Consider the following 26,088-nt stretch of genomic DNA (forward strand, 5'->3'; position numbering starts at 1 on the left):
ACTCGCGAGTCACTGTGAGTAGCATGTAGTTTAAATTGTCGCTGGAGATAACAACCAATCAGGGATTAGTACTGAAAAACGTCACGAAGTGGATTCCTTCACCGCATCAATAGATGGCGCTGTTGCTCTAATGACGAAAAAACGCCACGTTGATGAGTGACACCTTATCGGCGCGGCGCCGCCAGCTAGTAGCCGTTATACGTGTCGATTCTCTACTATTATGTGTGTAAAACTGTAAGCGAAGAAGGATCTCCATACAACTGAAATTTACCGGTATGTTTTGCCTTTTCTGTTTGTCATTTATTCATTTGCCTAACTAAAATACAAAATCGGACATGTGATGTGTGAGTAGTGACTGTAAACCCACGGCCGTCGTTCTCCGTAGTGCCGACTAACACTTGATCAGTAACCAGTAACGTGTAACACAGTTAGACTAGACTAGACCTGGACAGGAGTCCTAGACCATTGCAGTTGCCACTGGCATTGATCGTTGAGTGCTATGCCAATACCATAGTACGATTCCCACCGCAGTCCCACTTACTGAGTATCGAGTTGTGTTTGTACTGGAGGTTAGAGCTTCAGACCCCCAGAGCAGAGCTGGATGAAGGTCCAGAAAATGTAAATTTGCTCCACGTAAGCAATGGTAAGTAAACCATTGTAGTGTAGTGTAGTGTAGTGTTCACACGTCCTAGTCAACCTGGTCAATTGATCTCCCAATCATGCCAATGGAGTCCCAACATGCACAAACTCACTCGAGTCTACTCGAGATTACGCACAAATTACATCACATATTAACTGTTCTCTTTGACACTGCGAGTGTTACACCACTACTGCTGTGTGCTATCACTGTTTTTCCCTCTGGCTCTGAAGTGTATGCTTTGTACATCTTTTTTTTTCGTGGAAACGGCGGAGACGTATCTCATTTACATGTATTAACTGATTAAGAAGAAACCAGAAGTACCGACAAAATAAGTCTCCCTACATCCTGATTTTTGCTGCTGGTCACCCACCTGCGCAGCCACGATACTCATCGTTTTTGCTGTCTCCCAAGTGTGCACACATTTATAGTATAGTTTGGAGCTTATTTTTCTTTTTCTTTTGTTTTTGACAATTTCTTTTGATTTTGGTTTTGAAATTCTGATATATTATTTGAAAAAGGTAGCAAATAAGTGACGTAGTGAAGTAATTGTGATATACAATTTGTAGTGAGTTTGTATGATTGGAGTACCCATGGAATCATCCTCCTTCAGTAATTTTTGAATCTCATTGTTACTGTTTGAAGTTTCAACGGAAATATTATTTGAGTGTACGATAAGCTTACTGTGTTTTAGACATGGCAAGTTCAAACTGTTTACACGTCATCCTCCTTGTGTCTACATCACTGTTCATACACGAGGTTTCCCTGCGCATGTCAGATAGCCAGGCGGAACAAAGAAATGTTTACTCCTCACCACCAAGTATGGAGAAAGGCAATCCAAATGTAACCAGTGAGCTCAATCAATCTCTGCTGTACAGAAGTATGCCATCTTCTAGTGGCTGCAATGTGTACACTTATCATTATGCCCACCCTTCATCATACACAATGTCGAGTCTGTTATTATCTTCGTACATTGGAATGGGTCAGTACCCATCTCAGCCTATTGAATCTTGGCATTACTTTGAACACCTGCCAGGCTCTTCATCTACACACAAGAAAAAAATTTCAGTGTGTAATTCAATCTACTGCACATCAATGGTACTTCTCGTGAGTTCTGACAATACTATTTTTGCCTACAAAACCGTCCTGGCCTCGCAAGTCTTCCTTACAATGACTCTAATCAACATGTCAGGTGATGTACAATTAAATCCTGGTCCCCGTCAACCCAAGTATCCTTGCGGCGTGTGCTCCAGAGCAGCTAGATGGAACCAAGACTGCATCGTATGTGACCATTGTGAAACATGGATGCATAGGACATGTATAGGTATGAATGAGGACATGTTTCACATCCTCTCCAATCATCAATCATATTCCTGGTGTTGTGATAACTGTGGCCTCCCAAATTTTGCTTCCAGCCTGTTTCTTTTATCAAAGTCCTTTGAAGACAGTAACAGATTTTCTTCCTTATCTGATGAGAGTGAGCACACATCACAGCCAAGCATTAGCAGTAATGAGTCGACCGACTCCTCTGACTCGTCCTTTATCGGTAACCCACTCCATACTTCATCGCCAGTGTTTAATCAACCAAGTAGTCCCCTGTTCAACCAATGTCATGGAAGACCTGGGCATGCTGGAAAAGGGAATACCAACTCCTCTAAGAAATTAAAAGTTATGATTTTAAATTGTCAGAGTGTAGTTAATAAGTCATGTATTTTACATGAAAGCTTGATTACTCACAAACCACACATTATTATCATGAATGAAACATGGTTGACACCTAGCATCAACACAAGTGAGTTTCTTCCCGCTGACTACACTGCTTACAGAAAAGACAGGAGAGCGGGGAAAGGTGGTGGAGTCTTGATTGCGGTCAGGAACGACCTAATCGCCATCGAAATTGAAGAGCTGAATGTAGATGCTGAAATCCTCTGGATAAAAATACAGATATTTAATAGGAAGCCAATTTATATTGGAGTCTTCTATCGACCCCCAAGCTCTGGTACTGAACCACTGCAACAGCTGCGTGCCTCACTTGAAAAGATTGATTTCTCTAAAAACCCTACTATTTGGTTGGGGGGCGACTTTAACATCCCTGACATAGACTGGGACAGTATGTGTCGGAAATCTGCAAATGCCTGCACGTATCCTAGAGACATATCCACCTCCCTGTTGGACATCATCAATGACTTTTCACTGCACCAAATGGCTAAAGAAGTCAACCATGTTCATCAGACAGAAGTGCATCATGTATCAAACATTCTTCAGCTATTTTTAGTCTCCAACCCAGACATCTTTGTGCCACTTCTCACAGCCCCTGGTTTATGTGACCACTCCATCCTCCTTGCAGAAGCTGATGTGGATCATACTCCACAACGCCACACCAGACACAAGGTCTACCTTTACCACAAGGCAGATGTTACCAGTATGAAGCAGGATATCAAAAACTTTCAAGATCCCTTCATCCAAAACTGTGAAGTTAACTCCATTGAGGACAGCTGGCAAAGCTTTGAAAACTTTATTCAGAATATCACTGACAAATACATACCTTCCAAACTATCTTCTTCAAGATATAATCTCCCCTGGATGAACTCTCAACTTAAACGCCTCATCCGCAGAAAGGATAGAGCTTTCCATACAGCTAAAAGAACAGATCGTCTCGCCAACTGGAAACGTTACAGATCACTGAGATCAGATGTCCGTAAGGCTCTTCGCAAGGCAGAAGCACAGTATATGTCGAACACCATCTTTGAGTCACTGCGTTCCAACCCTAAGAAATTCTGGTCGTATATCAAAACCAAACGTGGCAATCGTTGCGGAATCCCTGCCTTGCAAAAAGGACAAAAAGGAGAGAATCTGGTCACTCACCCTGCTGGCAAAGCTGAACTACTGAATAAAGAATACCAATCAGTATTCACAAAAGAAGGCCGTGGACCCATCCCTGGACTAAGAGGTGCGAATCTACCACCCATCACAACTCTCCTGATCAATCCCGATGGAGTCTTGAAGCTACTAGAGGGATTATCACCACACAAGGCCCCTGGTCCTGACGGAATCCTACCCTTCGTGCTGAAACAGTGTGCTCCAGAATTAACACCCATACTCACAAAATTGTATAATACTAGCATCCAAAGAGGTACACTTCCCAGCGGATGGCTGAGGGCCAACATCACCCCAGTATTTAAAAATGGGAAGCGCTCAGATCCAACAAATTACAGGCCGATATCACTGACATCAGTCTGCTGTAAAATTCTGGAACATATAGTATATAGTCATGTTATAAATCATCTTGAGGACCACAATGTTTTATCTGATTATCAACACGGATTTAGATCCAAAAGATCCTGTGAAACCCAACTGATTACCACCATCCAAAGCATCTCGGATGCCTGTGATAACCCAAGTGTCAAGCAAGTGGATGCTATCTTACTGGATTTCGCTAGAGCTTTTGACACTGTGCCACACCGTAGATTATTGAAGAAGATCACCCACTATGGTATCACAGGGAGTCTGCACAAGTGGATATCCGCATTTCTTACAAAACGAGAGCAATCAGTAGTAATCGAAGGGGCAAAATCCAGTCCTGCTCAGGTAACTTCAGGTGTCCCACAGGGGACAGTCCTTGGACCCCTATTATTCCTAATATACATCAATGATCTTCCATCTGGAATTGAGTCCAAAGTATGTCTTTATGCCGATGACTGTATTCTATACCATGAAATCCGTTCACCGTCAGATGGTGCTGTTCTCCAAAATGACCTCCAGCGCCTAGAAAAGTGGGCTAAAACGTGGCTAATGTCATTCAAATTGCCAAAATGCCAGATGATCCACTTCACAAAAAGGCGTACCACTATTCCAACTTCATATACACTCTACGGTCATCGCCTTGCAGAGGTGTCACAACACAAGTATTTGGGAATAACCCTGTCATCGGATCTGAAATGGAATACACATATTGACAACATCACCAACAAAGCAAGCAGTATGCTCGGATTTCTACGGCGTAACCTCCATAGAGCCCCTCTTAATGTCAAAGTGCAGGCATATAAGAGTTTAGTCCGCCCTCACCTGGAGTATTGTAGCCCTGTTTGGGACCCGCACACTTTGAGGCATATCCAAAAAGTAGAAGCTATACAAAGGAAAGCTGCCCGTTTCATAACCAACGATTACAATTATGGAAGCTCTGTAACAACCATGCTCCAGAATATCAAACTACCTACCCTGGAACATAGGCGTCATATGAACAGTATCATATCCATGCATAAAATAATCTACGGCCTGGTTGATTTGCCCTTCGAAAGACATGGTGAATTCAACCCTGAACCACTTAGAAGGACCAGGAGTTGGAAGCCTCTTCAAATTAAGCTCCCTACTTCCAGAACTGATCTCCATCTACACTCATTTTTCCCAAGAACCACCAGATACTGGAATTCCTTACCACAAGCAATAACCAATATAGCTGATCCACGTTTATTCAAAGATACACTATCTAAACATTTTGAGTAATGTCCCTCCTACCATGACCTATGAACCAAAGTTGAGTGTTGCTCTACCAGGGCTGATCAACGTACACCATCAAGATCAAGATCAAGATCAAGATCTACGTAACGTACAGAACATAGGGTAAGGGCAGAGTATTCGGTCAGCCCCTGGTATTCGGTCACTTATCACTAGTCAAGTCACCAGCCAGTAAGTTCAACTGTCACAACACATGCAAATCACATTAATTCACATACTTGTACACTCATTCACAACAGGAAACTCCCTTAGCCCCCTCCAAAAATCCATCCAAAATCCCAAATTTTATTTACCGTCAAAAGTGCAGAATCGGCGCTACTTTCCAAAAGAGCGCGCGGATAAGGCCCAGTTTTACGAGTACAGGTCGCCAAAAAAGCGCTAAAAATCGAGAAATACGCCTTTCTGTCGCGGGATTTTTCGCTTAATATCGCAAGCTTGGAGTGTAATGGTATCCTCAAAAACGCAAAAGAAAAACAAAATTTCGGTACGTGCCGATACAGTGTCCCAATGAACAGTTGAATGCAAGTGCCGAGGCCCCAGTATTCGGTCACCAATGGTCGCCACAACGTCCCTGATGCAATTTTGCGCCAACAAGGTAGTGTGCGCGCGCATTTTTCAGCTGTCTTGAACACGCATTGACTTTGAACGTGCACATCGCGTGACCAAATACTGGTGCCGGTGACCGTATACTGGGGAATTTTCATGGTGAAATATTTCAGGATTTTATGCAATTAATTCTGTGAGATATTTAACAAAATGTAAGTTGAGATTAAAGAAATTTGATATAGTTCACATACATTGCTATAGATATGATGTACAGTTGAACCTCTCGTATCCGGACAAGTCGGGACCGGGGCTCATCCGGATAAGGGATTTGGCCGGATACGGGAGACTCAATGCTTTATACATGTACATACACATGTACTGATGTAGCCCATTGTAGTACCACATGTAGTAATGTATATACTGCAACCTTTTCATTGTTACACTCAGTAACAGACCCCAAAATAGAGGTGGAAGTAATATGTAATTCATGTGTGTTTGTGTAGGAGTTCTCAAGGAGTTGGGAATCCCCCTTTCCTCCCGTCATTACATGTATTAAAAAAAAAAAAAATCACGGCGAGATTGCGTCCGTATAATAGAGAGATCCGGATAAAGGGAGGCCGGATAAGAGAGGTTCAACTGTATGTACATTTATGTAGGCCCCTATTATTTTAGTTTGAAAAATATTGCAAAAAAGCTTAAGTGACCGAATACTGGGGATGTTACCCTACTGCTAATAACTAATCCAACAATCAACATTAACAACCATGCCATGTATGTCCATATTGCGTCTGTCGCGTCGTGTGGACTGTAAAATGGGCACAATCTCCGACTAAAGTGAAAATTTTTTCACCTAAATGACGACATATCGTGTCCAAATTTTCATTTTCGGTACCTCTTACCAGAACAGTTAAGAAACAAGGGTCTGTACTCTAAGATTAGTAAGAAACTGGATTTTTTGTTTTCCTGATGATGTGATGTTCATGGATTTTTGAAAATGTATCCTCATGTAAAATAGAACTTTCGCGAGCCGATATGGGCCGCCATTTTTTTTTTTTTGGAAAGTGGATGTTACCATCGAAAAAATGAGAAAAACACGAGAAATATATCAACAACACCACCAGAATTGTGATCCCTGTTTGCAGGAGGAGCAAGGTGCTTGTGCGCCTGCTATTTTCACATGCTTTTGCGATGGGAATTGGCGCTTACGCAATGTTCGCGAGACATGCAAAGGTGTTCAGCTGAAGATCATGGAGCATGTGCATATTGCATAGGAATTGTACATTGTACATCGTGCCGCAAGCAGAGCTACTACAGTGCATATCGGCAAAAATTGTGCCGGGTTTTGCTCTGGTAAATCATGACCATGACAACTGCGTTTGTCATTTGTCAATTCTTTTTTTATAACAATAGCGTTTATAAATAATCTTATGTATGACATATGGAGTACATGTAGATGAAAATGATTTGCCTGATTTGTTTACAGTGTGGAAAAACCCTTAAACTGCCGCAAACAGAGTATTTTACTCTAGTTCACTCTGTGATAACTGCATTGCACAGGAGCAGAGGGCGCATTGGCGCAGCAGCATACGGTAGACCCCTCTAATAAAGGCTCTATTAGTCTGTTAGTATACAAAACACATTCATCATTGTCCATCATATTCATAGTGCGCACGGCAAGCGCTGCTGCCATTGTTCTGAATATAGCAATCTCATACTAGCAATCACAGCAAGTTCCTCTATCCTTTGAGGCTATGGTACCTTCAAAAAGATAAACCTGTTTTTCGGCTTTTCCCTCATCTTGTATTGAGTCTTTAAATACAGTAGTGACTGATTGAAGTTTGGGGTTGTTGTTCATGTTGTGTGTGTTCGTGTGTGTAATAAGATTGTGAATAATGTTTTAAGACAAGGGTGGAAGAATATAGAGATAAAGGATAGGAAACGGGTGGAGGAAATTAATGAACAGGTACTAAAAAGCTAAACCTTTAAAAAAAATGAAGCAAAAGGTTTTCAAAATAGAAAGTACACTTAAGATGAAAACAAAAAACAATGGAAGGAAAGAAAGAAGAGAATTACATTGTAAAGGTCAAGGAGGCAGTGGAGAGATGGATATGTTTGAAAAGAAAAGCAGAACCAAAGAAATATATATATTACAAAACCAACACTCCATAGAATAAGAGAATGAGACATGAATCAGAACTTGATGAAAGCAAAGATGAATAGGAAGGATCAAGAAAGAATAATTGTACAAGTGAAATGAAGAAATTGATACCATCCCAGGATCGTTCCAAGGAGCTTCTGAAAGGGATTACTACTTCAAGGTTTGTACAGGGTCGGCGTTCAGTGACATCAGTTTACTCTCATTTCAAGATCTTCACTGTTATTATTTCTGGGTGTAAATGGTGAATTTGGTTATGTGGTTACTTTTAACCAATTTGCAGTAACAGACAAAAAGATATTTTAAACTTCTGCACACCTTTGATTGTTGGAAATGAAGGTGAAAGTATGCAGCTAAAAGTTGTCCAAACCGTGACATGAAACATGTCACAAAAATTCTTTTTTGTCATGAAAATTACACATTCCATCAAGTTGATACTGATATGTATGTTAAGGGTAGTAATTATTCCCCCTGCTTTCTGAAAGCAGTTAGTCAAGTGCTCTTTCATTATTCTAGAAAAGTTACTTTTTTTTTTTCTCGGAATTTTCTTTATATTTTCTTTATAATTGTTGTCCACTCATACGCAATAACCTCTAGTAGTCTCCTCATCCAGGCTCCAGCTGTTCCAACACCAAAACTGTAAAAATTCATAACTTTTGCATTGATTGTCTGATTTTCCTCAAACTTTCACGGATGTGTTCTACTAATGTTGCTGCTTTCATTCAATCCACATTGCTCTTTGGGTTTAGGTTCCCTTTAATCTTGTTTCAGTGGCTTAAACATGGTTATTCGTTAAGTTGAGCGGTTGGGTCATCTGAATAAGATATACATGTACCTGAAACGTGAAGTGCTAGTAGCTAGGGTGTTTGAACGATTGCTCTTGCATTTAATGTCAGCGATAGCATGCTCCCGGGCAGTGTACAAACTGTTTATCTCCTTTAACAAGCATTTTATTGTTGTCTGTGCATAAAACAAGATAGGGCCATAATTTTTCAGACTGAAGTTCAACGTTGAGGCATTGGTAAAATATGATCAAAATTGAAAAATAACATGAATAAAGTATCAAATTAAAGAGGATAATTTACATAACTCCACATGTTCACCCTAAGCATTATTCAAATGTGGTTTCTAGGGTTTTTGTTGTTGTTTTTGATGATGATGCATTGACAACACCTTGGCTTATTAACAGATTTGATTGAAGCACACAAGAATCCAAGATGTCGACTGCACTGGAGCAGCCATGCTACACGTTGATTAACATGAACATGGATGTGGAGCCCCCAAATGAGATGCAACTCAAGAATGACATAGGTAAGTACAGTAGTAAAAAGCACATCTTGAAATACATGCACTGTCAAGGGTCTTTGTGTTTGGATGAATGACATCACTCTGTGACAGTGTGCATGCATTGATAAACATGTAAGACCACCCATGCAACGACTACAGTGTACACACAATGGAATGAGAAATTCTGTAAATGGGAGAAAAAGGTAAAAATCTTGTTAGTGTGTCATGAGATGATTTTTTTCTGGACCTGGAAGTGAAGAAAACAAGGTATATGAAATGAACCCATGCATGGACAAGAATACAAAGAGTAAACGTTTCAAATGCTGACAAGATTGTCAAGTCACTTTGGTATCAGGTGTTGACATTGCTACAATCAAATGTAGAAGTAGACATGTAGTTGTTGATTCTAGTGATTGATATAGTTTTTATGCACATGGGAAACTTGGGCAGACTTTCTGCTAGACAGTCCTGTATGTGTTTTAACAACATGGATATCATGTACAGAAATAATAATATTCCAGTCCCTCTTATGAAAGCAAAGATGAATGAATGCAAGATACAGATCCTTCAGTCATACAAGTATTCTGTGGATACATCCAGATGAAATCTGTTGGTCTCTTTTCCTTTTAATGTTAACTCATCTTCAGTCTTGTAGTTACTACTTGTGCCCTACGTTTTACTTTGTCTACAGAAAAGGGGGATACCAAAACCAAGACAGAGGCTCTCAAGAAACTCATCTACATGATTCTCAATGGAGAAAAATTTCCTGGTATTTTGATGCACGTCATCCGCTTCCTACTTCCTCTGAAGGTAAGCATTAAAATAATGCCCGAGTTTGAAACAAAACATGACATTAAAGGACAAGTTCACCTTCATAAACATTTAAGGATTGAGAGAATGTAGCAATATTAGTAGAACACATCATTGAAAGTTTAAGGAAAATCGGACAATCCGTTCAAAAGTTATGAATTTTTGAAGTTTTTGTGCAGTAACCGCTGGATGAGAAGACTACTGCAGTGTGTGAATAACTTAGATGTCACATGCGTACAACAATATAAGGAAAATATAAAGAGAATTTCACAAAATTTCATCTTTGGAAAAAAGTACACATTCCCCCGACTCGTTACCGACAAATGTTATGGGTAATATTATTCCCCCTGCCTTTAGAAAGAGGGAAGTCAAGTGCTCTTTTATTATGCGAAAAAAGTGAAAATATGTTGAATTTTCTTTACATTTTCTTTTTACTGTTGTACGCATATGACTCACAAGCTGTAGTAGTCTTCTCATCCAGCGGTTCCAACACAAAAATGTTAAAAATTCATAACTTTTGCATCGATTTTCCAATTTTCCTTAAACTTTCACTGATGTGTTCTACTAATATTGTTGCATTCTCTCGATCCTTATGTTTATGAAGGTGAACTTGTCCTTTAACCACACAAGAAGCATCAAGAAAGTAAGATGTAACTCTTTGGAATGTAAATGCATCATTAGTGCACTGATTTTATTATCCATCAAAACATGGTTCAGTTTCTTCTTGGACGTGCCTGTCTTTGCCTCACCATTACTACAATGTATATTTACTGTGACTAATACATCTTCCATTATCTCATTCTCAAAAGGACCACACAATCAAGAAGCTTCTCTTGATCTTCTGGGAAATTGTGCCAAAGACTCACCCAGACGGCAAACTTCTGCAGGAGATGATCCTTGTCTGTGATGCATACAGGAAGGTAAGTCATCCCATCACCATGGTAACCGCTACCTGGAGGCCCTCTGCAACTGCAGTCCTCTGGGGTGGGTCTGTTTGCTAATGGCCTGTGTCAGTATAACATTATTGAGAAATAACAACGGCAACCAACACTATCTGTCTTCAGTGAAAAAAACAAAATTAAAAAAAACATTGATATTTGCAGAGAATATGAATAGTGCAGTTCAGAGCCATATCAACCAAGATTCTGATATTTTTTGAGTGTGTTCATGTATATAGAGTAAACCAGCAGATTAACTATGATAATATTTTCTCTGCTTTGATGATCAAACTGCTCGATCTCTTTCAGTGAATGTTTGTATAGCCATAACCAATTTACTTGCAAGGGAAAGCAAATACGGGAATGGGAAAATTTTATCAGCTCTGTACAAATACGCCTTTCATAGGAGAATAGAGTGGAGCTTACATTTGACATTTACATTATCAAAGACAGAGTGGTACTTTTTCATTCTCTATGTTATGCTTTTTTGCACATTTAGGAATATGATCGCTGACATTTATAGATGTGCTTAACTATGACACCCAATAAAGACGTGTAGTTCCTTCTCTTTAACCAGCAAGGGCAGTGGGGGCTCAGTTGGTAATGTATCTGTCTTGCAGTGAAATGACAGGGCTGTGAGTCCCAGCAAGTTTGCTGAGTAATGTTATATGTTATCGTACTGTCCCCTGTACTAGAGGCAAAGCATTCTGGCCCCTTGGTTAGGACATAACATGGAGGTCCCTTGCGTGAGAGTCACAACCCACACATGTAAAAGATTTTGCTTCATTCACTCATGGGAAAGAGCAAATTACATTTAAACCTGGGAGTGAAGTGGTTCACCCCAAATACACACAATACATACATCTTGTCCCAATGGAAGAACAGCAGTACTATAAAAGTGCAGCGACAGTAAATATGGGTTATTCAGATGACTTGTTGTCATAAGGAATGCAAACAAACATTCATTGAGCTTGGTGAAATTTCTCCTTGACTGGTACAGGACCTCCAGCACCCAAATGAGTTCATCCGTGGCTCTACTCTGCGCTTCCTCTGCAAGCTGAAGGAGGCAGAACTCCTAGAGCCCTTGATGCCTGCCATCAGGGCATGCCTGGAGCATCGCCATAGTTACGTGCGCCGCAACGCGGTCCTTGCCATCTTCACCATCTACAAGTGAGTTCTGTGAGAGACACTCGTTGCGTGATGCGCTTGTGTATTCAGGCTCATTCTTTGGGCAGGGTAGCTTGTATGTACAGCTGTATGTTCCCTGTCCCTTAAACGTAAGACTTATCTTATTTTCGCTTTCCTGTACGTAGAGCTTTTGTTAGTGTCACAGTTCACCATTTTTAAGTCTCATACACAAGTTGTCCATTTTCTGCATTTTACCTGATAATAATTGTGGGCTTGGTTATATAGATTATTGACATACCAAGGTTAATGTGTTTCACTGAGTGATCATCTTTTGTGTTGCATTATTAGGCAGTAAAGCCTTGAAACATAGTTAAGATTTACAATGTAGTAGTACATTGTACTTTTATACAAACTGTTGTAGTCTTCTCATCTGGCGATGGCGGCACCAAAATTAAAGATTCTTAACTTTGAATGGATTGTCTGATTTTCCTCAAACTTCACTTATACGTTCTGCTGATATTGCAGCATTCACTCAATCCTCATATATATTTGGGTTTCATTCCCCTTGAAGTAAAAAATCAGTCTGACATGAATTTTTGAGGTACGTCTATCTCTGCTGCACAGGAGCTTTGACACCTTGATCCCGGATGCACCCGAGCTTATCCACAACTTCCTGGAGCAAGAGCAAGATGCATCCTCCAAGAGGAACGCCTTCATGATGCTGATTCATGTTGACCAAGTGAGCCATAGGAAGCAGAAGAAAATTTTGATTGACACATAGATATGCTGGACTAGAGTTTATGACTAAATAGGACCTTACATGAAGCTGTATCGTGTGAGTCAAACAGGACAGAAATTTTCACAATATGGAGTTTTAGAACTTTAGTCTTATGTGATTACATATGAGTGTAGCAAGAATGGCATCTGCATGACCACATGTTAATGTCACACTTGATATATTTAACCCGTTGAGGACGAGTCCCGAGTATACTTGGGCAGGTGTCTACGGGAAATGCTTGTTGTAGCAAAATCAGTCAGCCCTCAATGGGTTAAACATGTCATGTTCTAACACACCTCCCCCTCCCCATGTTTTTTTTTTTTTTTTTTTTCTAGGAAAGAGCCCTGGACTACCTGAGCACCTGCATTGATCAAATCCACTCCTTCAATGACATCCTTCAGCTTGTCATTGTTGAACTGGTTTACAAGGTAAGAAGTAGCATTCATTACTCATTACGTATAAGTGCCTGTAAAAGAGTTATCACAAATTAAGATTTCCCAGATTTATACCAGTACACAAGTTATTCACAAGTTGATATTTTGCACTGAAATCTGTCTGTGTGTATGCTATTGGATATTGCATGATTTTGTTTGTGTATATATCATGTTTATGTGACTGCTGTTCAATCACTACAAGTAGATCACTTAAAGTTTGCTTTAATTTGTATATCTGAATCAAAGGTATCTTTATTTCCGTAGTGTACAGGAAACATTGTATGTTCCTTCATATTGATGTGGCATTTTCCTCAAGGGCTGTAAAACCATTTAATACCCGTAGCAATCCATGTAAGCGAAATGCTCTTGATGGTGATAACATTGTCGTCTACATATTTTCCCCAGGTTTGCCATGCTAACCCATCTGAGCGTGCTCGCTTCATTCGGTGCATCTACAACCTCCTCCAGTCGTCCAGCCCAGCCGTGCGCTACGAAGCTGCTGGCACCCTTGTCACACTTTCTAGCGCCCCGACTGCAGTCAAGGTAGGCAGTGGATGGCCTAAAATTAGCAAACTGCATGCTATAGTGATGTTTTTCCTCTTTGTAAAAAATATTTTCGAGGTGGCATAACTCCATTTACGTAGGCATAACTTTAAAGACTTCAGTGCCTGCAAACTCTGCAATATTTGGCAACGTGGCGTACATGTCCAGCAACTTTCCATTCGCTTAGCATGTCTTTTTCTATGTATGACAGTAGGATCCCGAATTTGACAGTTCTCGACCCTTATTCATTTGTTTAGGAATGTGCATTTCCAATTTGATCAAAGAAAACCAAATGCAGTTGCCAAGTAACTGACAAAGTATTTCTACATCCCTTCCTTCCAGGCTGCAGCATCATGCTACATTGATCTAATCATCAAGGAGAGTGACAACAATGTGAAACTTATTGTGCTAGATAGACTCATCTCCCTCAAGGATCAGCCTGCCCATGAGAAGGTCCTGCAGGTAAGAAACAACTTTTGTAGCCATTCATGAAAACAGTGAGGAGTGATTTATATGTGTTGAGTGCACACTTGTGTGATGAGTTGTAAATGCTATCAATTGATTTTTTTTTTCAGCTCACCTAAGTCCCTGAGCCAAATACTCAAGAGAGCTATGTGTGTTTTGCCTTAACTGTTTTTTAATTTCCAGTTTCTTCTGGAAACCCCATGAAGTATTTTCACCAAACTTGGCAGGTAGCTTCCCTAGGGTCATAGGATCTCAAGTTGTTTAAATGGGCACTGTGCCCCCCCCCCCCCCCCCGATTAATTAGGGAAGTTTATTAGATCCTCTCCAGAACCCATGGTGACGAGGCTATGTTCATGTAATGTCCAAGTACATTGGTGATTGTAGCTTCAAGTCTTTTCATGGTATACACTTGTATGTGGGGGGGGGGGGGGGGACTAATTAAGGTTCAATTTTCATATTTTTTTTAATCTTTGTGAAAGTACATGGTCAAATTTTTTACCAAACCTGTCTGGTATTATCACTAGGGTGATAGAATGTATGTTTGTATAAATGGGCACCATATGTGGAAGATGAACTTACGATACTCGGGTGAGTGCTAGCCCCCGGGTCTGTTGTTTCCAAATATAAGGCTCTTCCCTCTATCCGCCTGCACAAGTATTCGACATCAACATGGGATACATATGAATTAACCAAACCTGATATGGGCCTTGAGTGTTTGAATGAAATGGCACATTCAATTTGACTGTTACATCCCTTTTTGTGTAATGCATTTTATGTCAACATCAATACATGACGATGTGAATTAACCAAACCTAATATAGGCCTGGAATGTTTTAATGAAATCGCCATTCCAATTTGACCGTTTCAATCCTTTCTGTGGAATGCAGGAACTTGTGATGGACATCCTGCGTGTCCTCTCGGCCTCAGACCTGGAGGTCAGACGTAAGACACTTGATCTCGCCCTTGACCTCATTTCATCAAGGAATGTTGAGGAGGTAAGTCATCTCCTTGATATACTTGAAAACATGTTGACTATAAAAAAAGACAGGCAATGTGGAAGTTATCAGTGACTTTCCACCAAAGAAATGCATTTTATTCTATTTGACACCATTTATTTTGTTTTTATTATTTGTTTATTAGATTATAAGTTATTATTTGTTTGTACTTGTTTAGCCTACTACATATTTATTTTTGTGTGTGAATGTACTTGTAGTTGGTATGAAAAGAGGTTCGTTGTATCCTGTGTGGCTAAGCTTCTAATGACACATTGATGATAGAACTGCCATGTTATTACTGTTATCTAAATTGGATTCAGTTCTTCATGCTGTAGAGAATATCAGATACAACATATATTCTTGAAACATTTCCTCTCTCACTGAAGTGTGATAATCCTGAAAGACAAAGGGAATATGGGGAAGTAAATTAAATGTTTATCTTTCATTGCTTGCATAGAAATGCATGTAGCATCTTTTTCCTTTCGCATAACAGTTCATTCTCAACAGGTATGAAAGCTTGGATTTACTTTCCAAGAAAAAAACAACAACAAATAACCCAGTCATATGAGCATCTTTTTCTGAGCTTGTGTAGTCATACAAACATGTGTATGCTGCAAGTAACAATATAGCATGCAAGTATGGATAATGGTTTATCGATACTGACACCTCGCTTCAACTATCCATTGGTGACAGATGGTGTTGGTGTTGAAGAAGGAGGTGAGCAAGACCCAGAACGTGGGCGAACATGAGGACACAGGCAAGTACCGGCAACTGCTGGTGAGAACCCTGCACTCCTGCAGCGTCAAGTTCCCTGACGTGGCAGCCACCATCATCCCTCTGGTGAGTGTTGCCATGGAGATCACATTCTGCTGTGTCCATTAAGTGATAGTTTTGGTCAAGAGGTTGAAAGGGAAATTCCATCCTGATATAAAGTTACTCTGTATGAAAACAGAAAAATCGGTGAAGTAAATCATTGAAAATTTTGGAACAAAGTTAAACATGAGAAAAGATGAAGAATTGTCAAAAATCAGAGAATGAGACAAAGTGGTGACTGTGATGTAGGTGTTGAGCAGCGTTCCATTTGTTTTGAGCACAACATTTCACTACTTGTCATTACCCTCAAATATTTGGGCACAGACTGAGTTTATCTGCTGAAGAGGACATGCAAGAAAAGCTAAGAAGAAAATTGTGCTGCAGAGAAAATTATAGATTTTGTCAGTTTTTGTGCAGTATACTAATACAAAGATGAAATATGGAAAGCACAATAAAGGCAGATATAAGAAAAGAAGGTCAAAGATTATTTACGATGTCTTCTCCACAGCTGATGGAGTTCCTGAGTGATACCAATGAGCTGGCAGCAGCCGATGTTCTGGTCTTCATCCGAGAGGCGATCCAGCGATTCGAACAGCTCAAGCCTCTCATCATCAGCAAACTTCTGGAAGTATTCCCGACCATCAAGGCTGTCAAGTAAGTACTATTAAGTATATATGGTTTACACCATGCATCGCAAAGGGCTTTTATTTTTGCAAACTGAGCAAGCCATGTGCTAGTCATGACTTTAGCAACACATGCATAGCGCATAAATATGATCTTGCATATGTCTAAATTAGGTTTTTGCATGTATTGGTCCATGTAACTAGTACAAGTATGATGAATGTCTGCTTCATTCGAATGTGCTTGGAATTATTTTAGCAATTCATAGTACTGCTGGCAATTTGCAAAGTTTGTTCGTAAGTTTATAGCATTTTTGCTGTCAAATGAGGATTGATAATTTTGCTTCTTGAAAATGAGTGAACAATATAGATTTCTCATTGCTGTACTCTACAATAACAAATTTGAGCACTTGTTAGTCAGTTTCATCAATATCATACACGTGTATGCACTCAAAGGACCCTTTGTTCTTTAGTGCTTTGTGTGTCTCAATGGGAAATTCTTTATTATTATGCTATGAATAAATTGTATTTTTAAAGGAATAGACCCAGTGAATATTAGTTTACGTGGGGGGGGGGGGGGGAGGTAGTGAGGTACTCAATGACAATCCTGTGATGAGAGAAAAAAAAAAAGGTGTTCTCTAGGTGAATGTGCCCAGTATTTATTCACGAAGCAACTCCATATGTCAGTCCCACCTATGGGAATATGCGTCGCCCTCTTTGCAGGATCCACCGAGCAGCTCTGTGGATTCTTGGGGAGTACTGTACAACCATCAACGACATCCAGAGCCTGATGACTGAAGTGCGCAACCTCCTGGGAGAGATCCCTATCGTGGAGGATGAGATGAGGAAAGCAGCTGGTGAAAACACGGATGGTAAGGATGCCTCCTCCTCCTCCTTTTCCTCCTCCTAGCCATTACTTATGTAATAGGGGACTTGTAGTCTCCCTCTCTGGAAAACACTTTTATTGTGTAAATATTTAGCAAGTGAGAAAAACAGCATGTGCAAAGATTAGAGCTTATGATGTGCGATAATGCCATGTCTGCATAAACAAATGTAGTTGTGCAAAGCTAGTGAGCTAGCTAGCTAAAAGTGCTTGATATGGGCTAGTTGGTGATGTCGCAAAATTACTGCAGAGGAAAATTTGTGCTAAAGGTGTGGTGTTGATTCTCAAAGAACTTTGCCCTAACCCACATAATATGTCAAGTTATGACTATTGTCATTGAGAATATGCAAGGATGTTGAAACTTGGGGTTTGAAATACATTGTCATAAAAGTCCTTTAATAGTCTCTCCATAGCATTTCAATCCCTTCTAATGGATGATTCTATTTCCTTCTGCCCGAGTCATACATAAGTACTGTGGCACTGGAGCAAGAAAATGCATAATACTGTGCAAATGCAGTATTGAATTGTATGCCAAGCTGGGCATTATAATATTCTGAATTCTGGATGAGAGGCTGGCAAGTTTGCCTCCCCCCCCCCTTTTTTTTTTGGGGGGGGGGAATAATCTGTAATACATTTCACATTGCACTCTAGCTAAGAGCCTTCAGTATGTGTCAACAGTTTAGCAATCTGTTTGTTATTAATTGCAGTGATAAATGCACTGTTTTTAATGCTACAATTGTATGTGTAACATGAATGAAAGGGGGAGTCCAAGTTCTAAAGTGTTGTGTAAACTACCATGAAGACTATATACCGATGATGCATGGGTCTGAGTGTATCAATAGAAATTGTGTGCATAAGGTAACTGTAATTGTTTAACCCATGATGCGCATAATATGCATGGGCTACTAGCCATCTCTTGCTAAGTACACAAACACTTGCTAAATGCACAAATTCTTTATTGCTACACTGTCCATAGCCAGTGATTGCAATTATTATTTGATATCAAATGTGCTACCAGTAAAAACTTATGCATGGCCATTGCCCATTGTCATTGCAGGATTTTCTTTACCTGTTTCATGAATTAGACTAGCACACAGTTCAAAGATTAAAAGATGTCACTTTTTTGTTACATGTACATCCACAGAGGAAAATGTACAGGTTTCTGCTTCCAAACGTCTGGTCACAGAGATGGGAACATATGCTACACAGAGCGCCCTCAGTGTTACTGCCGTCAAGCCGGAGGAAAATAGGTCAGTTTCATTAAAGATCTGTGCATGTGTGAGCGTACAGAAAAACAATTCGAATCTTGTTTGATGCTGATGGAATAAGAAAAAAATATTGATTTTGCTACATGTAAATAACTTCCAGACAAACAAAGAGATAGCTGCCAACTAAATTTGGTGAAAAAAAAAAGAAACATGTGATTTTGTCCAAACATGTGTATCACAATTTCAGTTGTTTATCTTTTATGTTTTTTTGGTGTGTTTTTACATTTTTTTTTTTTTTTTAATTGAAATGTCAGCCTGACCAGTTAATTGAAAATGTCCACTGTTTTTCCCCCTTGTCCCTCAGACCAGCCCTGAGGGGATTCCTGATGGACGGAGACTTCTTTGTCGGGGCGTGTCTGGCGACAGTCCTCACCAAACTGGCCTTGCGCTACTTGGAGCTGACCAAAGACCAAAAGAGACAAAATGTGAGACATTTGTTAAGCTATGTGTGTTAACTTCTTCTTGTGCCTTGCTTTAACCCTTTCCGAGCCAATGAATCAAATGTGCACAACTCTTACACACAAACTTATGGGGAGGTAATATAATGTGGCATGCAGACGGTTAAAGAGCAAGCTCAGGCCATCTTTGCTTATGTACAGTTTTGCTAATATCTTGCAAACTGCTTATGTACAGTTTTGCTAATATCTTGCAAACTGTTTAGTGGAGATTTGCTCCACCCGTACTTGAGCTCATTTACATACACTGTACACGCAGTGTGATTTACAGTATTTTTATTTTTGCAAATTTTGCAAGGCAACTGATATTTGCAAAATGAGCAACTCTTAAAAGTCCTTTACCCGGTTACTCAAATTGTAAGATGTTTATCGCATCCAAAGAAATCACTAAAAAAAAATTTTTGGAAAAGTGATAAACATGTACTTATTTCTTTCTCCCATACTTGGGTTCTGAAGAGCATGTGAAATATGAGACATATTTAGAGTATAAATTCACATATTTTGTATAACTTAGGTAAACTATCCTAACACTATGATTCATTTTAAAACCTCTTCTAACTATTCATACTCTGGCATGTAGTCCTTTTGCATCATTTCTTTTTTTTTTTCAGTACCTTTGTTTTCTGTTTTGATCTGATAGGCATTCCTGGCAGAGGCCATGTTGATAATGGCCACCATTATCCACCTGGGCAAATCAGGACTGGCGAAAACGGTGAGTAGCATTCAGTGTGACAGTTTGAGTACTCTAATAAAATATCTTACTGTGTCATCAAACTGGACTGTTCTTTGTTCGTTATTGCATTGTCTTGTGGATGTTGTGTTGTGCTGTGTTTTTGTTTGTTTTCAATCTTTAGGTCTTCCCGTATTAGACAAAAGCATTTGTTGTTAACCTGTTGAGGACAAGTCCAGAGTATACTAGGGCAGGTGTCTATGGAAAATGCGTGTTGTAGCAAAATCAGTCCATCCTCAATGGGTTAAGAGAGCTGCATCTCCTTGAGCAGTCGATATTATCCATGTGTTAGCACATTGGGATAAAAATCACTCTTACCCTGTATAGATCGTGAGTTTTTGTTATTACCTGTAGCGTGATCACATTCTGATATTGTGAGGGGACAGTGTTGCTTTGAATGGAAATATTACTCCCAAAAAAGTCCCAGGCAGTTAACTTCACCGTATGAAAAACATTTCAACTTAAAATCAACTATTATGTGTTTTATGTTGATGTGTACACTCTCTTACGTTGTTACATGTGTGATATGTGCGTGGCTCACCGAACTTGAGAAGTACGGTACCTATTTCTGTCAATTACTGAATCAAAATTCAGCTGCTTAAAGAGACAGACAATTCATTTTCCTTTATCACCAGTTAATTTAGTTTAGGTAAATTTGACAACTATTTCAACCCATTGAGGACAAGTCCCGAGTACACTCGGGCAGGTGTCTATGGGAAATGTGTGTTGTAGCAAAATCTGTCCGTCCTCAACGGGTTAACTACTTTGTCATTCTTTCATTGTTGAATTATTTGTACATTATGGAGAAACAGGAGGTGTGCGTGTGTGTGTGTGTATCTGGATAATTCTTATCTTGGTGAAGGAATTCATGTTTTTCATCTACTGTGAGATGAAGTGTCAGCCTTTTATCAGACAAGTATATTTCATATATATTTTGATCACTCTCTTTTACAGAACATCACAGATGATGATGTAGACCGCATTGCCACCTGTCTGAAGGTCCTTGCAGAGCGCCACAGCCTGATTGGAGGAATCTTCAGCAGCGAGTGCCGCTCCTCCCTCAACACCATGCTTCAGGCCAAGCAGCAGGAGGACAAGATGGCACAGAAGGTGGGGTGGCACAGATCCTGTCATTTCACCCATCAGTTAACCCATCAAGTCTTAGTTATCATATGTGTATAATTTTTTTGCGCTCTGTCTTGTACATAGAATGTTAAACTACTGATTATGAGTATATTTTAGGGTGTAACATGTCTTTTTTTGTGACTGTATTTGGTATAAAGTTGTAGAAATTAATATGACATATGGCTGATACGATGAGCTAGTGATTGATACACACAAAAAAGTAATGAATCAAGTGTGTAGAATGTATCTTTCAGACCAAAATTAAGGATAAGGTTATGGTGGTGGTGGTAGGCAGAAGGACGCACGGTGAAACGCATGACAGAAAAATGAACTCTTTCGTAAGTCATAGGAAGAGATGATAAAATTACTCATAGCTTGTTGTCCATAATTGCAACAGAAAACAATGGAAAGGATCAACCTTTTTTAGGCTGCCATGTGGAATGATTTTTTTTTTCTTCAATTTATTCATTATTTTTAATTATTACACAGTTGTATTACCAGGTAACCGCCATGTAAATGGACTGCATACCATTTTTTTCCCACAGGGTCTGTTTGAGAAGAAGGCCCGCAGTATTCAGGCAGATGACCCCATCAACTTCCTACAGCTGCTGGCCAAAGCGGACAGTGGGAGTACAGAGGACCAACTGACCCTCAGCTTGACCCTTGCTACCATGGGAACACCAGCCAAGAAGGAGATGGCTGACCTCTCCACATCCAAGCTCAACAAGGTCAGAGTTTTTAGCATTTTAGATTTTTTTAAATTTTTAAAGGAATTTTTAGGACACTTTTTAGGACATTTTAAAGAACACTCATGCCATTATGAATTAAGAGAATGCACCTCTCCTTCATGCATTCTAGGCTGATCTGGTGTCAGACTCTGTTCGGTGAAATTGAAGTCTGTAGAAAAAGTTGTACATGCTCATGTAATATCTGCTGGGATTGCTATAAGTGGAATATTGTTTGAACTTCTTAATAATCAGTACAAAATTTGTAAAGTGTTCAAATTGCTGTTGCAAGGCTGATTACTCTAATAGTAAAGAAGCATGACCGTATATTTCCCATTCTACGTCAATTACTCTTGCTTCCAATTAGATACTGAATTCAGTTGAAGATTTTATCTCTTGTGTTGCTTTGTATAAGTGATCTTTCCCCATCCTATGTACAGGAATTTGTTGGTCCAATATCTTTCCAGTAAACACCCTTGATCTCTGTCCAAATTCTTACTCCTTTCCCTGAGAATGAATACACATTTTTCTGTCGTAAAACTATTTCAGTCATCAGCTCCTGAACTGTGGAATAACATCCTTGACAAGATGAAAACATCAAACATTATTGATCACTTTGAAGCTGCCCTTTAAACACACTTTTTTGTTTTGAATAATTTAATGGTATAGGTTTGTTTACGATCAAACTATCCATTTTTCTATGCTTTCCCTTCCTGTAGCGCATTGGGATGATACGTACGTTGTGACATGTATGTGCTGTTTAACAATAGTTCATTATCATTAATCTTGTAAGCTATGCGACCCAGTATTCTTTCTCAAGGAGTCTATTCCAGACAATCATTGCTGTTCATCAGGCTCCTTTGTTCCACCTTCTTTCTGATTGTCATTGTGTACCAACACAACAACATTTTATTTCTCAAAAGTGTGTATTGTATTGGCTTTTGTTGTTGTTGCTGGTGCTGTTGTCGTAGAGAACAGTGTCATACTGTGTTCTAGTGTCTGTGTTTTTTCATTGTCGTTAAATCTGAATATGGATCTGAACAAATAAGTGAAGAGAAACTTTCTTTGTTTTCTCATGTGCTGCATAATCAGGTGACACAGTTGACTGGTTTCTCTGACCCGGTCTACGCTGAGGCCTACATCAACATCAATCAGTACGACATCGTGCTCGATGTCCTCGTCGTCAACCAGACAGCTGACGTCCTGCAGAACTGCTCCTTGGAACTGGCCACTCTGGGTAAAGTATTGCTCTTGATTCTGGTGTTGATGTTGATGTAGATGTTTGTGTCCAACATTGATTTCCATGTTGATGTTGATGTTGATGCTGCCGCTTACCCTAACCCTGACCGTGATCCTGATCTTGTTTCAGGTTTTGACATGAAACATTTAATGTCTGCCAAAATGCACAACTTTGCTTTCTGCTAGTATTACAAATGTACGTCATACTTACTACAGTGTACAGGAACGTATTTGCATGAATAATTTGTCATTTGAAATTGAGTTTTTTGTTTGTTTGTTTGTTTGATTGTTTGTTTGTTTGTTTTTTGTGATTGTGAAGTGAGGAGCACATTAACATAGAAGAGGAAACCGTATTTACATTTTGCTTGTTTGAATAAAGGAAGAGAGGAATATTCATCTCACTCATGACATATGAATAAAAAAATTCATCATATATTGTCTTGAGAAATCTTGAACATTTAATTACAAATATGAAAAAATGCACTACCACAATCAGATAGAGAGTGATGAAATTGCATGTTTCATGTGTAACTTAGAAAGTAATCAATGGAAGGATTAAGACATTCCACTACTTTAGAGAGCAATCTTTGTTTTTTAGATAATTTTGGTCCTTTTGGGTATCAAAACTCGGTGTGACTTTAAATAGTGTCTGATTTTGATGTTGCAGTATGGAATGATTTGAAATTTTTGGTATTTCGTCATTGCACCTCTTTCCCGACCTGTAGGTGACCTAAAGCTCGTTGAGAAGCCGCAACCAATGACGCTGGCTCCTCATGACTTTTGTAACATCAAGGCCAACATCAAAGTCGCCTCCACCGAGAACGGCATCATCTTTGGGAATATCGGTATGTTTAATAGCTATGTCTCGCACTATGACAAGTCATATTGCCTCAGTCTTGAGATTTTTAGCCGTCTTCTGTCCATTGTGGTTAAGGGTCAAAAGCACATGTGGCATTAAAGGGATGGTATTGTATTGGTTGAGGCAAGGATTCAGCTTTTAATTTTTTATGAGATACCTAGAAACCACTTTATGAAATGTTCCAGAGCCTACAATCTTAGAGGAATTCAAAGGTTATTTTAGGAAAGTTGGTTGTGAAATGGCTGAGACAAAGTAAATCAAAGTGATCCTAGTAAAAGGTATAGTAAAAGGTGGGTCCCACCTTTTATTAGGATCGCTTTGTTTTGGATAGTTCAGTCATTTCAAAACCAATTTTCATCAAATAGACTTTGAATGCCACTTAGAATCATCGCTTCCCTATTTCATAAGAGGTTTCTCACTATCTCAAAAAATCACATTAAAAAAGGTTGGGAAATTGAAGCCCCATCTCAATGGAAACTGTACTATCCCTTTAAATGATAAGATATATAGTGAGTTTATCTTAAGCCCTCATTGTTGGTCAGTATCTGCTTTCAGCACAAATTTTAAGGTCCAGTTGAAGAGAAAATAACTTGTGCTGAAGCATTCTTCCCATTAAGCAACACTGCACACTGGCTCTGGTCTGATGGTTCCTGACTAGTAAATATCACTGTGTTAGTGTGCAGCCCTGCATTAAGATAATACATAGTAGATATTACGGGATCTATTTTAGAGTGAATTTATGGTCACATGATCATGTGAAGATGGTTTAGCTTCAGATTTGTGATAACGCATTTTTGCTTCAGTTGAAAAAAAAAAACCAGCTTTCCATTCATTACAGCGAAGGTTGCCAACGTCTTCTCATTAGAACAGATGATGAAAATGCATCTTTCTCAATATTTTTGTAACAGTGTATGACGTCTCAGGCTCCCAGAGCGATCGCAGTGTCGTGGTGCTCAACGACATCCACATCGACATCATGGACTACATCGTGCCCGCCTCTTGTACCGACGCCGAGTTCCGGACCATGTGGGCCGAGTTTGAGTGGGAGAACAAGGTAGACAGACATATCTGCTTCTTTTTTTCTCTCTCTGGTACAAACTCATTATTCAAGCACTCAGTGTAGAATCATGAGATGCACTAGAAGTATGAGTGTATGCCTGATGAGGCTATTTTTAACCTGTTGAGGACGGGCTGATTTTGCTATAACAGGCATTTCACGCGGACACCTGCCAAGTATTCTCATTACTTGTCTTCAACAGGTTAAAAAAAACACAACTGTTTGATAGGATGGAAAAGTTGGTTACCTATTTATATTGCATTGCCGAGAAACACTTAAGAAGGGAGGCTTTGTTTTGTTTTTTATGCCTCCGCCACGAAGTGGTGCCGGAGGCATTATGTTTTCGGGTTGTCCGTCCGTCCGTCCTTCCGTCCGTCCGTCCGTCCTTCCGTCCGTCCGTCCGTCCGTCCGTCCTTCCGTCCTTCCGTCCGTCCGTAATGAATTTTGTGGACAAGGTAACTATCAAAACCTGTTGAGGTATCCTAATGAAACTTGGCATGTATGTGTATTAGGGGGTGAAGTTGTGCCTATCAACTTTTGGGTGCACATGCTCAAGGTCAAAGGTCAAAAGGTCAAGGTCAAATACATAAAATTTCACTATTTCCACCATATCTATTGAATGCCTGAAGATATTTTCTTGAAACTTAGTGTATACATGTATTACCCAATTAAGATTCTCTGCTGAAAGTTTGGGTCATGAGGTCAAAGGTCAAAAGGTCAGGGTCAAATGCATAAAATTTCACTATTTCCACCATATCTATTGAATGCCTGAAGATATTTTCTTGAAACTTAGTGTATACATGTATTGCCCAATTAAGATTCTCTGGGGAAAGTTTGGGTCATGAGGTCAAAGGTCAAAAGGTCAGGTAAAAATATTAAAACTTCTTTTTTTTCTCCATACCTTGGAAAATTGTTCAAGGTATCTTCATGGAACATAGTATATACATACTGACTGGAAGTGATTATCTAGAGAATGTAGGGTTCATGGGGTCAAAGGTCAGGGGTCAAAGGTCAAGTGCAACACTTCAAAATTTTACTATTTCCCTCCTATCATGCAATGCCAGCAGGGTTATTTTTTTTTTA

At 39.6% G+C, this 26,088-nt stretch overlaps 2 protein-coding genes across 2 annotated transcripts in view; both read left to right on the forward strand.

Annotated features, from left to right (window-relative positions):
- The first annotated feature begins 160 nt into the window (after positions 1-160).
- Positions 161-26,088, forward strand: part of LOC140228607 (coatomer subunit beta-like) — a 33,891-nt gene continuing 7,963 nt past the window's right edge. The window contains exons 1-21 of the mRNA XM_072308844.1: positions 161-273; positions 9,043-9,164; positions 9,832-9,950; positions 10,760-10,870; positions 11,889-12,058; positions 12,641-12,755; positions 13,130-13,222; positions 13,634-13,771; positions 14,114-14,233; positions 15,124-15,231; positions 15,925-16,071; positions 16,553-16,698; positions 17,388-17,536; positions 18,692-18,797; positions 19,120-19,240; positions 19,911-19,982; positions 20,955-21,110; positions 21,671-21,853; positions 22,943-23,087; positions 23,815-23,934; positions 24,857-25,002. Of these exons, the coding sequence (XP_072164945.1) occupies positions 9,071-9,164; positions 9,832-9,950; positions 10,760-10,870; positions 11,889-12,058; positions 12,641-12,755; positions 13,130-13,222; positions 13,634-13,771; positions 14,114-14,233; positions 15,124-15,231; positions 15,925-16,071; positions 16,553-16,698; positions 17,388-17,536; positions 18,692-18,797; positions 19,120-19,240; positions 19,911-19,982; positions 20,955-21,110; positions 21,671-21,853; positions 22,943-23,087; positions 23,815-23,934; positions 24,857-25,002 (2,559 nt within the window). The 5' untranslated portion in view covers positions 161-273; positions 9,043-9,070. The remainder of the gene's footprint in view (positions 274-9,042; positions 9,165-9,831; positions 9,951-10,759; positions 10,871-11,888; positions 12,059-12,640; positions 12,756-13,129; positions 13,223-13,633; positions 13,772-14,113; positions 14,234-15,123; positions 15,232-15,924; positions 16,072-16,552; positions 16,699-17,387; positions 17,537-18,691; positions 18,798-19,119; positions 19,241-19,910; positions 19,983-20,954; positions 21,111-21,670; positions 21,854-22,942; positions 23,088-23,814; positions 23,935-24,856; positions 25,003-26,088) is intronic.
- Positions 2,393-4,406, forward strand: LOC140228573 (uncharacterized). Its single transcript, XM_072308805.1, has 2 exons — positions 2,393-3,811; positions 4,371-4,406. Exons 1-2 carry the CDS (start codon positions 2,393-2,395, stop codon positions 4,404-4,406), a joined length of 1,455 nt encoding a protein of 484 aa, XP_072164906.1.

The sequence above is a fragment of the Diadema setosum genome, chromosome 5 (genome assembly GCF_964275005.1).
Source record: "Diadema setosum chromosome 5, eeDiaSeto1, whole genome shotgun sequence".
In the NCBI taxonomy this organism is placed as follows: domain Eukaryota; kingdom Metazoa; phylum Echinodermata; class Echinoidea; order Diadematoida; family Diadematidae; genus Diadema; species Diadema setosum.